The sequence below is a fragment of the Dromiciops gliroides genome, chromosome 2 (assembly GCF_019393635.1).
Source record: "Dromiciops gliroides isolate mDroGli1 chromosome 2, mDroGli1.pri, whole genome shotgun sequence".
Classification (NCBI taxonomy): domain Eukaryota; kingdom Metazoa; phylum Chordata; class Mammalia; order Microbiotheria; family Microbiotheriidae; genus Dromiciops; species Dromiciops gliroides.
In genome coordinates, this window is record NC_057862.1 from 77,992,504 (window position 1) to 78,007,982 (window position 15,479).

At 41.9% G+C, this 15,479-nt stretch overlaps 1 protein-coding gene across 1 annotated transcript in view; it reads left to right on the forward strand.

The window, feature by feature from the left end:
- Nucleotides 1-15,044, forward strand: part of BLNK (B cell linker) — a 103,857-nt gene extending 88,813 nt beyond the window's left edge. The window contains exons 16-19 of the mRNA XM_043984862.1: nucleotides 1,648-1,724; nucleotides 4,291-4,374; nucleotides 9,993-10,148; nucleotides 12,442-15,044. Coding sequence (XP_043840797.1) covers nucleotides 1,648-1,724; nucleotides 4,291-4,374; nucleotides 9,993-10,148; nucleotides 12,442-12,561 — 437 coding nt within the window. The 3' untranslated portion in view covers nucleotides 12,562-15,044. The remainder of the gene's footprint in view (nucleotides 1-1,647; nucleotides 1,725-4,290; nucleotides 4,375-9,992; nucleotides 10,149-12,441) is intronic.
- Nucleotides 15,045-15,479: the final 435 nt, after the last annotated feature.

Here is a 15,479-nt window from a genome sequence, read left to right on the forward strand (position 1 = left end):
TATTTACAATGAGATTATACAGAATTCAGAGGTCTGGACATCTGGCCATTCATTATAGGTAACCAACCAGCCAAAGAGTATTGAAGCTAGAGAGCTCACGCTCTTCCTTCAATTCTTTATCTTGGCATGAAGGTAACCTTGAATTCTTCAAGGCTATGGTAAAAAAAAGAAGTGAAAGCTTTAGCAGTTCCTACCATGCTGAGAACATTTTGAATATTGCTCTTCAATGTATGCCCATCATATGAGGACCAGTCTAGGTAAATTCAGAAAGGATCATCCCCAATTTCACTCCAGGACAATGAATTTTGGGGCACAGCAACTCTGGAAGGTCATCTACTAAACTGTGAAAGAATTGGAATCTGTCTCAGAACAAGGAACACTCAGACAAAATCACAGATCCTTGAAATATTGTGGTATAATAAAGGTTCTGAGATGCAGAGGTGTAGAAGTTAGAAGGCCAGTCTTGCAATCAAGAAGACCTTGGTTCAGGTCCCATATATTAGTTGTGTGACCTCAGTGTCCCAACTTCTCTTGTAGGGAAGGTTCTGATCTGCATTGGTAGAAGAAATTATAAGTCTAGTCTTAAATCCTGATACTTTATATGGGTAAAATGGAATATTATACTGAGCACAGAAATGACAAAAACACAGGTGGCTGGAGATATAAGGGGTCCTCCAATACTATTTAGTCCACCATTCCTTCTCTCACTCCTTGTACCTTAGAAATGAGGAAAGTAAAAGGAATGGGGGTTTGGGGCATGGAGAAGAGTTAGGTAACTTATCCAAGGTCACAGATTGGGTTAGTGGCATGGCCAAGTCTAGAATCCAGAACACTTAGCTCTAAGAAGAGCTGTTTGCCAATACACCAAGAATTATTTGTAACATATCTACACAAAAGTCATCTCTACTAAGATTTGGGGGGGGGGGCGGGGAAGGAATCATGTTAACCAAATGTAATTTTCACCAAATTCTAGGTTTTATAATTAAATTATAAATAAAAACCATTTTGGTCATTATTGAATTTGTGAAAAAATTATATTTTTATGACACTTATTTAAAAAGACAGGCAAGGATTTGAGGTCATTCCACATCTGCTGCAATTTCTATTGAAACAGTTTGAAGAAGACCTTTAAGTCAAATTCATTGATCACCTAATTCTAACTTTTTAAGATATTCTATAAGATGTCGTATTTAATAGGCTGGGAATCTAGAGAAATGAAGTAGTTCTTTTTGGCCCCAGGAGGAAGAACTCAGGGCACCAGGTGAAAGTGACCAAGAGGCAAATTTAGGCTTGGAATAAGGAAAACCTTCCTAAAAGTGGGCTGCCTCAAGAGCTAATAGAAGACTTTACTGGAAATCTTCAAGCAAATGTCTATATGACTGTTGTCATATTTACCTCCTCAATCCCCACAAATCTCGCCTCCTCCATGAAGCCCTTAAACTGACCTCTCAGGTCCCAACTGGTCTCTGCCTCCTTCAAACACCTCTTGCACTTTTCACCTGTTGACTTTCCCTTATATAATGTTTTATATAGCTCTGTAGTTGTTTGTCATGTTTTTTCCTAATCTCCCAACCAGACTGTAAGCTCTTTGAGGGCAGGGACTCAGTCTCACATTTTTCTTTTTGACTAATCTCAAATCCTTTTTAGAGCCTCCAGAGGTGTTAAGTCCCAGTATGGATATTCCATTGCCCAACTTTCCAGCCAATTCCTGTTTGTCAGATCAGGTATGAAATTATTACTGTATCAATTTTTCATCTCATAGAGGAGCACAGCAACAGATAAGAGTTCTCTAGATAGAACTTGAATGGACTTATGTGTGGGCATTCAATAAATTCTTCCATTTAATTCAATTTCTTTTCTTTTCTTTCTTTCCTTTTTTTTTTTTTTTTTTTGCGGGGCAATGAGGGTTAAGTGACTTGCCCAGGGTCACACAGCTAGTAAGTGTCAAGTGTCTGAGGCTGGATTTGAACTCAGGTCCTCCTGACTCCTGGGCTGGTGCTTTATCCACTGCGCCACCTAGCTGTCCCTCATTTAATTCAATTTCACAAATATCCTGCTAGATGCAAGTCACTAGGGATATAAAGACAGGTGCAAAGATAACTTGTAATCTAATTAGGTACACAAAATAACTATGATATAGGAATAAAATGAGTAGGAATCATTAATCAAGTGCCCATCATGTGTCAGGCACTGTGCTAGACAAATACATTAATGAAACAATCCCTGCTCTCAAGAAGCTTATATTACGCTGGGGGTAAAAAAAAAGACATACGTATACACATATCCACACACAGGCATGCACACACATGTATGTATGTATGTGCATATGAAGCATGTACATGTACCTGTGTATATAGGCATGTGCATGTATATGCCATGTGTTTGTGTGTGAGTGTATGCTCACATGTGTGTGGATATATGTGTGTGCATGCATGCACATGAAAGACTTGACAGGTAAAAGAATGAGATAAGTGCAAAGAAGAGATCCGAAGTATTGCTCAGAAATGGGGATGACTCTCAGGCAGGAAGATCAGAGAAGGCTTCACAGAAGAGGTGATGAGTGAGGCCTTGAAGGAAAAACTTCAACAGGTAACAATGCTAAGGCTCATCCCAGCAGAAGCAAAGTCATGAGAACAAAGAAAGTAGGATGAAGGAGGAGTAAGGGGAGGGGTACAGTTTAACTGTAGGGCATTCAGGCTGGAATCTAGAAGACTTGAGTTCAAATTTGACCTCAGACCATCATTAGTTGTGTGACTCTGGCCAAGTCACTTAACTTCTGTTTGTTTTAATCTGCTGGAGAAGAACATGTCAAATCCCCCCCAAAATCTTTGCCAAGAAAACCCCATGGATAACACTGGTGTACTATGGTCTATGGGGTTATGAGTGAATAACTGAACAACAGCAACAAAGTATGAACCCATGACTTGAAAAGCCAGTTTTTCAAGGTCTTAAAATACAGAAATAAGAGGTTATACTTTATTCAAAGCAATATCTTTAAAAAAAGTAAAGATTTTGGAGTACAGGAGTGATGTAATTAAAGTATATTCACTTATGATTCCTAACAATAATGACTTCTGCTGATTAAAAACAAACCTTTATGGGGTACAGAGAACTTTCCCTACAATGACTGTACAGTAGGCAGGGCAAGCATTATGGACACAGTTTTACAGATGAGGTGATTGGAGCCGCATCAGTTTGCCCGGGGTAACATAGCGATCCAATGACCATCCATCTCTGGTACTTTAATTCCAAGTCCAGGGGTCATTTTGCTGCATAGTTCTGTGTAAAGCTCACTCAGGCAACAATATGAAAGGCAGATGAAAGAAGGAGGAAGGAGACAGGAAACAGAAAGACCAGCTAGGAGATGATTACAGCAGCCTGGGCAAGAGATAAGGAGGGCTTGAACTAGGGTGGGTGCAATAAGAATGGAAAAAGAGGAGGGAGATATGAGTTATTATCAAAATAGACTTAGGACCCAGTTATATTGGGAGAAGAAAGAGGAGGGGTGAGGTTGAAGGAGGAGTGAAAGTTGAGTCCAAGGTTCTAAATATAGGTAATAGATAGGGAGAAGGATCATGCCATCAGCAGAAATACAGTTATGGAGAGGGGCACATTTAGAGAGAGGGTTCTATTTCAGAAAGGCTGAGTTTGAGGTCATGATGGGGAATCTAGATGGTGCTAAACCCAACAAATATCTGGAAATATATGGGCCAGGAGCTTGAGGCAGAGATGTGGGAAATATATAGATTGAAGCCATGGAAGGAGATAGACCCAATGGTGGATCTGTCCTTTTTCAGTTGATTGTGGGCACTTTTGAGGTCCCAAAAGTGGCAACTGGTGTTTGGGTTTCTCCCAGATACCAGGGTAGGAAAGGGTTCAATATCACCATCTGCTGTGCCTTTTTTTTCCCTTCCATAAGTTTATAGTCCTATCTTGTAATCTAAACTAACTACACACATGCACAAACACACATATACAAACACACAGACAGACACACATATACAAACACACACAGAGTTTCTAGGTTCCTAGGGGTCATAAATCTAGAGAGGGCATCTATTCCAACCCCTTTATTTTACAGATATGGAAACTGAGTGGTTTCCAGGCTAGAGAGGTTGAGAGATTTTTCCAAGGTCACATATAGATACTCAGTGGCAGAGTTGAAATGTGAACTGAAGGATGTGCTAATCCTTTACTCTTTCCATGGTTTCTCCTTGTGTATCTAAAAGACAGAGTTCTCCCCAGTCTCTCTTGTGCATCAGCATTTTTAATAAGCTCTTGGTTTTGCAGGAAGCTGAAGTTCACTGTAGACCATGGTATGCTGGTTCCTGTGATCGAAAATCAGCAGAGGCTGCGTTATACAAATCCAACAAGGTGTGTTTTTTTTTAATTTCCAAAATATGTGCATAGTCTGCCACTGCCATTTCTTTTAGGTAACACCTTATGTTTTACAAATTTTTTGCGTCCATTTTTCTCATTCCAGCCTCATGGCACCCTGAAGGGGCAAAGTCTAAATTCAATATGTCCAAAACTGAATTAATTCTCTTTCCCCAAAAACCCTTTTCCTAAATTCACTCTTGCTGTCAAGGGTATGACCATCCCCTCAGTGACCCAGTCTCACAATGTAGGTGTCATCTTTAACCACTCATTCTCTCTCACCTGCCCATTACTCCCACACTTAGGCTGTTGCCAAGTCCCACCCATTGTTGTCCTCTGGTCCAACACTGCCACTGCCACCAGCCTGGTTCAGACCTGCATCACCTCACTCTCTATTACAATAGTTGTCTTCTGGCCTCATCAAGTCACTTCCCACTCCAGTCACTCCTCCATTCAGTCACTGAAATTGTCTTCCTTTAGTGCAGGTCTAATCAACAAATTCCAGGATCAAATATAAAATCAGCATTCTCAAAACAGAAGGGAGAATCTTCTCCCCATACTTGCCGCTTGCCACAGCTTCTTTTATTTCTGCTGATAGCATGACCATCCTACCTGTCAGCTGCTAGGCTTGTGACTCTGTACTTCTCCTCACCAGGTGGCACAACCACTGATGAGTTACTTCATCCCTCTTTGTTTGCATTTCCTCACATGTAAAAATGGAGTCCCTACCTCACAGAATTGTTGTAAGGCTCAAATGAGACATACAGAAAAAAATTGGCAAACTTTAAAGCCTATTATTTTATTCACACTTTATCTGCTTCTGTGTCACAAGAATGACTTTCCACCTTCTCCCCTCAGAAGAGTACCTTTCACCAGTAGGGTAAATATCACAGCTCATTCCAGGAGCATTCACTCATTTGACATGGGGCTGTTCTCTGGTTTCTCTTCTCCATGCCTCACCCATAGACTCTCTCCCTCTGTCCCTCCATCAGTTTTGCTCTTCTTCCAAGTATCCTGCACCTCCTCCCCATCACTCTGTGCTTATCCATAGGCAGAGTTACTACTTCAGACAAGATGAGGTATGGGACATGAGAGGTATTGAATACCATAGGAGGTCAGATGAGTGAGAAATCACATCCAACGGGGCAATCTGGAAAATGCTCAAGGAAGAGGCATCATTTGAACTGGGCCTTCAGGAATGGGGAGATGGATTCCAATATCTAGAAGCAGAAAGGGCTTTTGAGACAAAAGGGACAGCATGAACAAAGATGCAGAGGAGGGAAATGTAGAGCTTTTGGAAAAACAGTGAGTAGCCTGATTTTCCTGGAATATAGTGTGGAAATTTATTTTGATTTGGGGACCCTACCTTTAGGCTGAGATTAGAAAGCCCTAGGCCTTCAGGGTCTCTTCCCCTCCCCCTCAGCTTCAGCTGAGTCAAAAAGACCCGTGGGCTGTACAAGACACCAGGTCAGACAGCTGGGGGAAAAAAAAGCCCCCAGCTCCCTCCGCCCTGAGTGGAGGTATCTGAGAGATGCTGGGCTCTGGCGTGGCCTGTGCTGGGGCGCGTGAGGCTTGAGCACAGCCACCCCCCTCCCCACCAGCTGCAGCCCTGGCGGGCGGATTAGCTTGGTCTGTGGGGGCACAGGAAGCCCCGAGATTTGAGTGGAGAAAAGAAAAGGCATATATAGACCTGGGAGTTAGACTCAGGGTTTGTTTTTTTTTTCTGACTAGAGGGGTTCGGACAAGGAGACAGGGGGCTGAGAAGAGGTCAAGAGGGCGGCTGACAAGATTAAAAAGGAGAGACGGGGGACAGAGGAACAGCAACTCAGGACTAGGAGCAAAGGCGGCAGAAGACAGACAGAACAGGAGGCAGCAGAGAGCACAGAAGCGGTCAGCACAGGGTACAGGTTGGAGAAAGTGAAGATTAAGAGGAGTTAGAATAAAGTACCTGAGTGCCCTGAGTCGAGAGGCTGCTAAGGCCCTTATTGTATTCAAGAAGTTCTAAGCGAGGCAGGTGGGAAAGAGACCGTGGAAAGAGACTGCAGGAAAGCAGTCAGGTTGTACATTTTATTTCCCTGTATTCTTAATTTTCAATAGTATCTCATAAATAAACTCTGCTTTGATTATTTAGTTAAGAGGCTTCTTAATCATGTGCTTATCAATTTGGGAGTGGAGCAGTGTGGTAGAACTTTATAAACGGCCCATATTAAATTAACGAAGTCAGATAGCCAGTTAGTCAAGAGTCCCAGATTAAGTACCCCAGTCAGTTTTAGCCCTGCAAAATTAGGCTAGTCATCAAAATTTTTCTTACATTTGAATGGCAACCACGAAGGGATTTATGGCCCAATTATGATTTTCCTAAACTTACCATTTTTCACATACTTATAATTTTTCATAAGTACAGTTATATAATTTTCCCAGGTTAGATATACTTATTAATAATTACTTTTTTTACAATAGGTTACTTGGAGTCAACAAGCATTTATTAAGCACTTGCTACTGGGGCAGCTAGGTGGTGCCATAGTGCATAGTGGCAGCCCTGGAGTCAGGAAGATTCATTTTCCAGAATTCAAATCTGGCCTCAGACACTTATTAGCTGTGTGACCCTGGGAAAATCACTTAACCCTATTTGCCTCAGTTTCCTTATCTGTAAAATGGGCTGGAGAAGAAAATGGCAAACTACTCTAGCATCTTTGCCAAGAAAATCCCAAACTGGGTCATGAAGAGTTGGACATGAGTGAACAACAACAATGACGTGCCCAGCACAGAGACTAAAAAAAAAAAAAATCTGCTCTCAGGCAGGTCACAGTTGAACAGAAGAGATGACATGCAAAGAGCTATGTACAAATAAGGCACAGAGGACATCTGGAGGATAAGCAGAGTGGAGGAGACACAGTGGGCCTTAAAGCTGGAAAGATTGGGGTCAGAGCATGGAGCACTCTGGATGCCAAGTGAAGGAGTTTGGGTTTGATTCAGTGTAGCACTGGAAGTCATTTAAAGTTTGTGAGCAGGGAAGTGAGATCAGCAGTCGTGCTTTTGGGGAGGTATAGAGTGTAGTGAAGACAGGGGACCAGAAAGCCGATGAAGCGAAGAAACTATGGAAATGTGTGCAAGAACCTGGCCGACCCTGGCACCCATTACCTCCATTCTACTTAATTCCTCTAGACTGTTCACTTGTACCACCTCATGTCCATTTTAATCCCATTCCTCACAATGGATGGGTGCTGATGCCAGATAGCCATTGCTTCCTCTGGTTTCATATACCCTCTAAAATTCTGTTGCCCCATATTTCACTGCATCCCATTCAAGTGAAATATGTATGCTCAGAAATTTCTTCAAGCTTTACCTATGGACCAGAATACCTTATCCTCAGAGCATCCTTCTGTGCTGTTTCTAGACCCTGAGAATGGAAGAGGAGGGAGAATAGACTTCTGCAGACCAGAAGCAGATAGCAGTTTCTCCAAAATCCAGTTGTCTAGAGCTCTACATCTTGACTTCTGACAGGTCTTCTTTCCCTTCCTGGTAATGAGAATTCCTAGGAGGAAGGGGAGCAAGAATGAGAAAGCACACTGGAGAGTATCAATTTGAGATAGAGACAATAGTAATACATCCTTTCATGAATATTTACTATTCCCATTGGTAACCAGATCGTTCTATTTACTTCCATCCGTTTATAACACCATGGTACAATGGTAAGACAATGAAGGTTGGAACCAGACGTCCTAGAGTAAAAGCCACCTCCCAAACTCTACTATATAAGTAACATTGGAAAAGTCATGCCCTCTTTTTTAGATCTTGGTCTTCCACTCTGTGAAATGAGGGAGTTAGACTGAATGACCTAAGTTCTCTTTAAGTATAATGACAACAATAGCTGAAATTCTTTAGCACTTTAAGGTTTGAAAACCTGTGTGTATGTATGCATGTGTGTGTGTGTGTATAATATGAGAGAGAGAGAGAGAGAGAAAGTCATTTGATGTATGATTCTATGTCCCTTCAGTTTTACTTTGTACTTGACTGATACCAATATAGGGACCTGGGATTTCATTAGTATTGGTATTACATTTGTATTCATTAGAATTTCCAGAGGAGGAAATACCCTCTACTAATGAAGGTTCAACATTCTGCATCTTATAGTCCTAGACAGTTGCCTGGGGCACTGAGGGGTTAAATCATTTTGCCCTCGGTCACAAAGCCAGCAGGTAGGAAAGGTGAGGCTTTTACCCAAGTCCTCCTGAATTTGAGTCCAGTTCTCTATCCATTTTACCACTATGGAATTTTGTTGAAAATGATAGACCATAAATTCTAATAGTTTGTCACATTTCAATAGTATTTTACAGCTTGCAAATTACTTCTGCACACCTGATTTCATTTGACCTTCACAATGACCTTGCGAGGTAGTAGGGAGTAGGTAGTGGGAGTAGCAGTGATCCCAATTTAAAGATAAGGAAATTGAGGCTAAGTGACTTGCCCCAGGTCACACAGCCAGCAGTAGAAAGCACACTAGATCAGGAATCAAGGGACCTTGATTCAATTCCCAGCTCAGACATTTACTAATTAGGTGATGCTGCTGCTGTTCTTGTTGCTGTTGTTGGTCCTTCATTCTCTATTTTTTTTTTTTTGGAGTGGGGGAGGCAATTGGGGTTAAGTGACTTGCCCAGGGTCACACAGCTAGTGTCAAGTGTCTGAGGTTGGATTAGAACTCAGGTCCTCCTGAATCCAGGGCCAATGCTTTATCCACTGCACCACCTAGCTGCCCCTTGTCCTTCATTCTCAAAGAGGACCATGACATCAGGGAGATGTCATGACTTGTAGTAAATTGGATTTAAGTGAGGGAGGGGCTGTTTAAGGTCACCAGTTTCACTCTCTCCTTCAGATCCATCTGGGTCCAGTAGAGAGATATAGATCAGAACCACTGGACATGGCCCCAGATGTTTAAGGCAATTGGGGTAAGTGACTTGGCCAGGGTCACCTGGCTAATAAGTGTCTGTGGTGCTACCTCTATGACCCTGGGCAAGTCACCCAGTCACTGCCTGTCTCAGTTTCCTCAACTGTAAAATGGGGATAATAAAATCACCTGCTGGGGCAGCTAGGTAGCGCAGAGGATAAAGCACCGGCCCTGGATTCAGGAGGTCCTGAGTTCAAATCCTGCCTTAGACACTTGATACTTAGTAGCTGTGACCCTGGGCAAGTCACTTAACCCTCATTGCTCTGCCCCAAAATAAATAAATGAATCAATCAATCAATTAATTAATTAATTAAAATCACCTGCCTCCCAGGGTTGTTGTGAGGATCCAATGAGATAATAACGGTAAAGCACAGTGCCTGGCACACCTAGGTAAGTTGTACCGCCCCTTTGGGCTTCAGTTTCTTTCTTTGTAAAATGAAGGGGTTGGACTAGAACTCCAAAGTCCCCTTCGGCTCCAAAATTTGTCATCTTAAGTGAAAGAGTCAAGATTGGAAGCCAGGATTTCTGAGAAGCCCAGCACCTTTTCCAATGAAAAGACATTCAGAGACCAAGAATACATTTCTTTAGTTATCTTTAAAAGTGGTTTCCTATTTGTAGCAAATAATAGCAATACTAACCACAATTTTTAAAAATTTTCTTCTACAATTAGGATGGATCATTTCTTATAAGGAAAAGCTCTGGTCACAACTCCAAGCAGCCTTATACATTAGTCGTATTCTATAACAAAAGGGTTTATAACATCCCTGTGCGGTATATTGAATCAACAAAACAGTATGCTTTGGGCAGTAAGAAAAATGGTGAAGAGGTGAGTAATTCCTTCAGTTCAACTCAATTGTGCTACAGAGTTTTAGCCACTGTGCAAGGTGCCATTGCGTATATAAAAGTGTCAAACATAGGACTGCTCAGTCCTACCCAGACTTTGGAAGATTTGCAATCTTTTTCTGGAGACAACTTACACATGACATAATTAAAGGACATTCTGGACAATGTTCTTGGGCTATGGATTCTATGGGTGGTCAGGAACCAGAGACATAAAAGCCAGGGTCAGGACAAAGGTCATGGTGGATTTCATCCAAGCCAAGGTTATAATCTAGAAGTATAGAATTCAAGATCCAAATACCAAAAAGAGTTAGTGAGCAAGGCAAGACTGGAGATTGAGTGACCAGAGCAGGGCTGGAAACACAGGGCTCAAGCTCTCAGAGCCTATGCAGAAGTGCTGCTGGGAACAACCGGGTCAAACTTGTCTTCACTCCTTCTCAGTCTGGACAAGTGTTAAAGCTTAATTCTTACTTGCTTAGCTAGTCTGCTCTCTCACTGAAAGGTGACTGAGTTGGAACAGTAAGAAAAAAGTGCATGGAGGAGCCAGAACTTGACCTGGAGGGTGGATGATAGGTAAACTTTACATATACATAAAGTTGTCCTCATTTGCCCTCTCTGCTTAGACACAACCTGGGACCAGGAGCTCACTACTCCTTCAGGCAGCCCATTTCCTTATGTTAAGTTGAAAGCTTCCTCCAAGTAACCCCTATCCACTGGTTCCAGTTTTGCCTTCTGGAGCAATCAATATTCCCAATCAATCTCCCTTCTCCTCTACAGGACCAGACTTCAAACAAATGAAGGCAGATAATATGTCTCCATGTGATATATTGTAATTCCTTCAAAATTTCATCATAGAAATTATAAAAATAATTATGCAGTTCATCAAACTTTCACCAGTAAGGTGAATATCTCAGCTCATTCCAAGAGCATTTCCACTTTGACCATGAGATGACCCTGTGAGCTCATCTCTGCTTCTACAGCATTTACTCATCTTGACCACTAGATGGCAAAAGTGCCCTTGGAATGTTAGATATGGAAAGGGCTCAATGACCATTGACTCTTCCTCTTTGTCCACTTCATTTTAAAGAGGCCCAGAGAAATGAATCACAGAATCTCAGAGTGGACATGGCCACAAGAGGCCGTCCAGCCCATCCCCTAGCAGAACAAGACCCCTTCTTCTACAATATCCCCAACAAATGGCCATCCAATATTCCTTGAGGCAGCTGCCCATTCCAATTTGGGATACCACCAATCATTGGGAAGCTTTTCTTAAAGGGCCTATATGTGCCTCATTGCAATTACTGCCTCTTGCTCCTGGTTCTGAATTAAGTCTAGCCCCTAAATCAGTCAGGAATGGCAAACATTTCTGGAAGACAACTTCTTCAGCTTTTCAGCCATGAGTCTCTCTCCAGCATGACTTTGAATACCTGTCTCTTAACCTGGAAACCTTCTTTAAGGCCCTTTAATAACAGCAGCCTGTGACACTGGCCTCCTTGCTATTCCTCTCACAGGACACACCATATCTCTGGACACTGAGCATTTTCACTATGGCTGGAATGTTCTTCCTCCCCGTCTATGCTTCCTGATTTCCCTGGCTTCCTTTGAGGCTTGGCTAAAATCACATCTTCTTTAAAAGGCTTTTTCCAAATTCCCCTTAATGCTAGTGCCTTCTCCCTGAGATGATCTCCAGTTTATCCTATAAAAGTCTTATCTGAATATAATTATTTGCATATTGTTTCCCCCATTAAACTATGAGATCCTTGAGAGCAGGACAGTTTTCTCTCCTTTTTTGTATCTCCAAAGCTTTTCACAGTGCCTGGCACATAGTAGGCACTTAAACGCCAGTTGACCGGCTCACTGAATGAACAGGTCTTTCTCAGTAGGGCCCTATAGAAAGATGGTTTTCTTCTGCAGTCTACCTAATGTACAAGTGTAGTGTAAGTATTTACTGTTCCCCACCCTCTGGAAGCTTTGTGATCTAATCAAATGAAATATTAAGTAGAAATCATAGAAACAAAGAATGTTAGACCTGAGTTCAAATCCAGCCTCAGACACCTGACACTTACTAGTTGTGTGACCCTGGGCAAGTCACTTAACCCCAATTGCCTCACACACACACACACACACACACACACACACAATCATAAGGATGGTACTTGTTTTGGGGAAGAGTTTACTTTTTTGTAGAAGTTGCTGTAAAAGAAACAGGTTTTGTGCTAGACTTATAAGGAATTAAGGTGTAAAATCAGCTTTAATGTTTCTCTGTTTTCTTCATCCAGCACTTTAACAGCGTGGCTGATATAATAAAGAATCACCAACATATACCTCTGGTTCTCATCGACAGTCAGAACAACACCAAAGATTCCACTAGACTGAAATATGCTGTTAAAGTTTCATAGGCGACAAGAGGAATGAGATTATCACAGTTGCCTCAGATGTCCCCAATTTCCCACTTTTCTAGTGACATGAGAAACATTCCCAAGGCCACTCTTGGATTGCAGCTCATGCACCACAGACTGAGGCAGCTGGCATAGAGGACACCACTCAAGGAGATCTTGGAGATTGTGTTGTCTGTTGTTTCTGAAGATAATGCTGTTAGTATACAGTGAAGTTGAGATGTTATCACCATCGCTGTAATTGACTCCAAACTAGACTGCAAGAGGCAGTTAGAGAATGAGAATTTTCAATCATTCAATTAGAAATGCTCTTCTAATGAGCCCTTTTCATTAGGAGAAAACAAAGCTATCTAGCAAACAAGGTAACTAAGGAACCGAGGCTGGGAAGAAAGAGCACTAAACTCACATGGCTGAGACATCCTGGGCATCTTTTCTCAAACCCTAATGATCACTTCTTGATTAAATTTTTAATGTAAAAGAAAAAAAAAAGATCAAACTGTTGTAAGATGAAGTATCTAGACTATGTAGCAGGCACGTATTATTGAATGATTGCTATGACTTGTCAACATTCAGTCCTTCCCACAGGGTGTGCGGGACCATAGAGTGGATGGACTCAGAATCATGGGATCAGCTTTTTAGAAATCATTGTTCACTTCAGGATTGATTCTGGGTTGTTTCTACTCATTAAAGAGATATCCATTCTTCCTCAGGTATGTGTCTATCTAGATGCAGAAGTAGGAGGAACAAAACACACAGTTGACAGTACACCTTCTACTAGGGATATGATTAGTCCCCCCCCAAAAAAGGGGGTGTGGAGGGGTTATGATGATCAAAGTTAGATAGGAATGTGACTGTTCAGAAGCTGGAAACTCACTACTGAAGACAATAGTATCTTTTTTTTATTTTTTTTAGTGAGGCAATTGGGGTTAAGTGACTTGCCCGGGGTCACACAGCTAGTAAATGTTAAGTGTCTGAGGCTGGATTTGAACTCAGGTACTCCTGACTCCAGGGCCGGTGCTTTAACCACTGCGCCACCTAGCTGCCCCGACAATAGTATCTTTTAATAAGATGTTTACTTTTTATACATTTCCCTGCCAGTTGACCTTGCTCTGAATATGAACACGTTTCTGAATTTTTGAGCATCCTTATTGTAATGCACCTGGGAAGCTCACCATGTAAAGAAATCCTATGCTTAAAGCTTGTTAAGCAAAGTCCTTTTCTAATGTGAATCATAAACCCTCTCCATCCCAGTCAGCCCCCTCCCCCACCCCAAGTCATTTCAGTATTCTAAGAATGGTTGTTACTATACAGTGCAATCTCATGAATTCTAATTCTATTACGACCTGATCTAGAGCACTGAAGTTTATCTTTTCACTATCAATAACGAAAGGATTTTACTAATAAAGCCTAAGAACAGCAACAAAATTGATGGGCCTTTGGTTTCTAACTGCTAGACTTGCAGTCACAAAGACCTAGATTCAAATCATGCCTTAGTCATTAGCAATAAATATGACCCTCAGCAAACTACTTAACCTCTCTGGGCCTCACTTTCCTAAAATGAGTTTGGAGTTGATGACCTTTAAGGTCCCTTCCAGGTCTGACTTCTAGAGCATGAACTTTCAACCTACTGAAAGATCTGGCTCTGCTCTTCTCTCCTGTATGCTAAACTACCCCTTTCCCTTTCCTCATATCACATGTCCAAGAGCAGTGGTGTCAAACTCAAATAGAAATGGGGGCCATCAATCTATACATAAGGATCTCTGCAGCCTGCAGATTGAAGCAATTTTTTAAAAGTGATGATATGTTTTATTGTAGTTTTGTCCAGTTAATTATTTCCCAATTATATTTTAATCTATTTCTGAGGCACTCATGGCGTCCCGTGTTTGAAACTTCTGTCCAATCACTCCAATGAAGAAGCAGATAGAAGCCTGAGAAAAGCTTGGGGTTCTCTCTCCCTGTGTCAAATAGAATTATGCAAGTTGGGGTCTGGGATCTTGTTGGGCTACTAAATAGGAAAACGGGAATCAAACTGGTTCCAGCAACAAATGAGAAGCAGAGAAGTCTGTGCCCCGAATCTTCTACTTTTGAGTATTGCATGTCTCAGATCTACACCTATGTTATAGGCAAGAGGCAAAGGCCTTTCGCTTTAACTTCAATTAGCTGCAATAGAACTTTGTTTCTGATTTTAGAAATTGGGGGTGGGGAGGGGTTTGGCAGGAGGAAGGCCACAATGCATGTGGGAAAGTAGTGCCTAGCTGCTGGCTGCCAAATATCTGAAGATTAGTGTAAAGGTTTCTGGGGTTCATTTAAGTTTGGAGATTCCCCTACACTACACAAAGACAGGAGATTAGGTTTTCAAAAAATTGTTGTGCCTGTGGTTTCTGTGTACAGATGTTCCAATGGAAAGAGATATGTTGGAGTGGGGAGGGGAAAGAATTAAATGAATATGATGTCATGTGAAATAAAGAAATTCCTCTGGAATGTTACTTCTTTGCAATAGATGAATCAAGCATGTTTTAAGTGCTTAAAATCGGATAGCCACTGTGCAGGAAAACAAGGAGAAAAAATAAATAAATAGCCCCTGCCCTCACAATAGAGCTCCATGGGTAACATAGATGCTTCAAGCCTTGGTGTAACTGGCCCTCAAGTCAGAGGGCCAAGGTTCAAATTTCACCTGACACTTATCTGACCTTGGGCAAGTCACTCTGGTTTATTTGGTCTTGGTTTCTTTATCTGTAAAATGGGTGGGTTGGACCAAATGGACTAGATAGCCCGAGGTCCCTTCCGTTCTAAAACATCTAAATCACAGCACGTGTGATCCTGTATGTGCATGTGGTCCCACGTTGGGAGGGAGACCCCATGAGCTAGGGAAGGCCAAAGGGAGAGTACATGCAAGGCTTGGAGCCGGTAGGTTGTAGAAT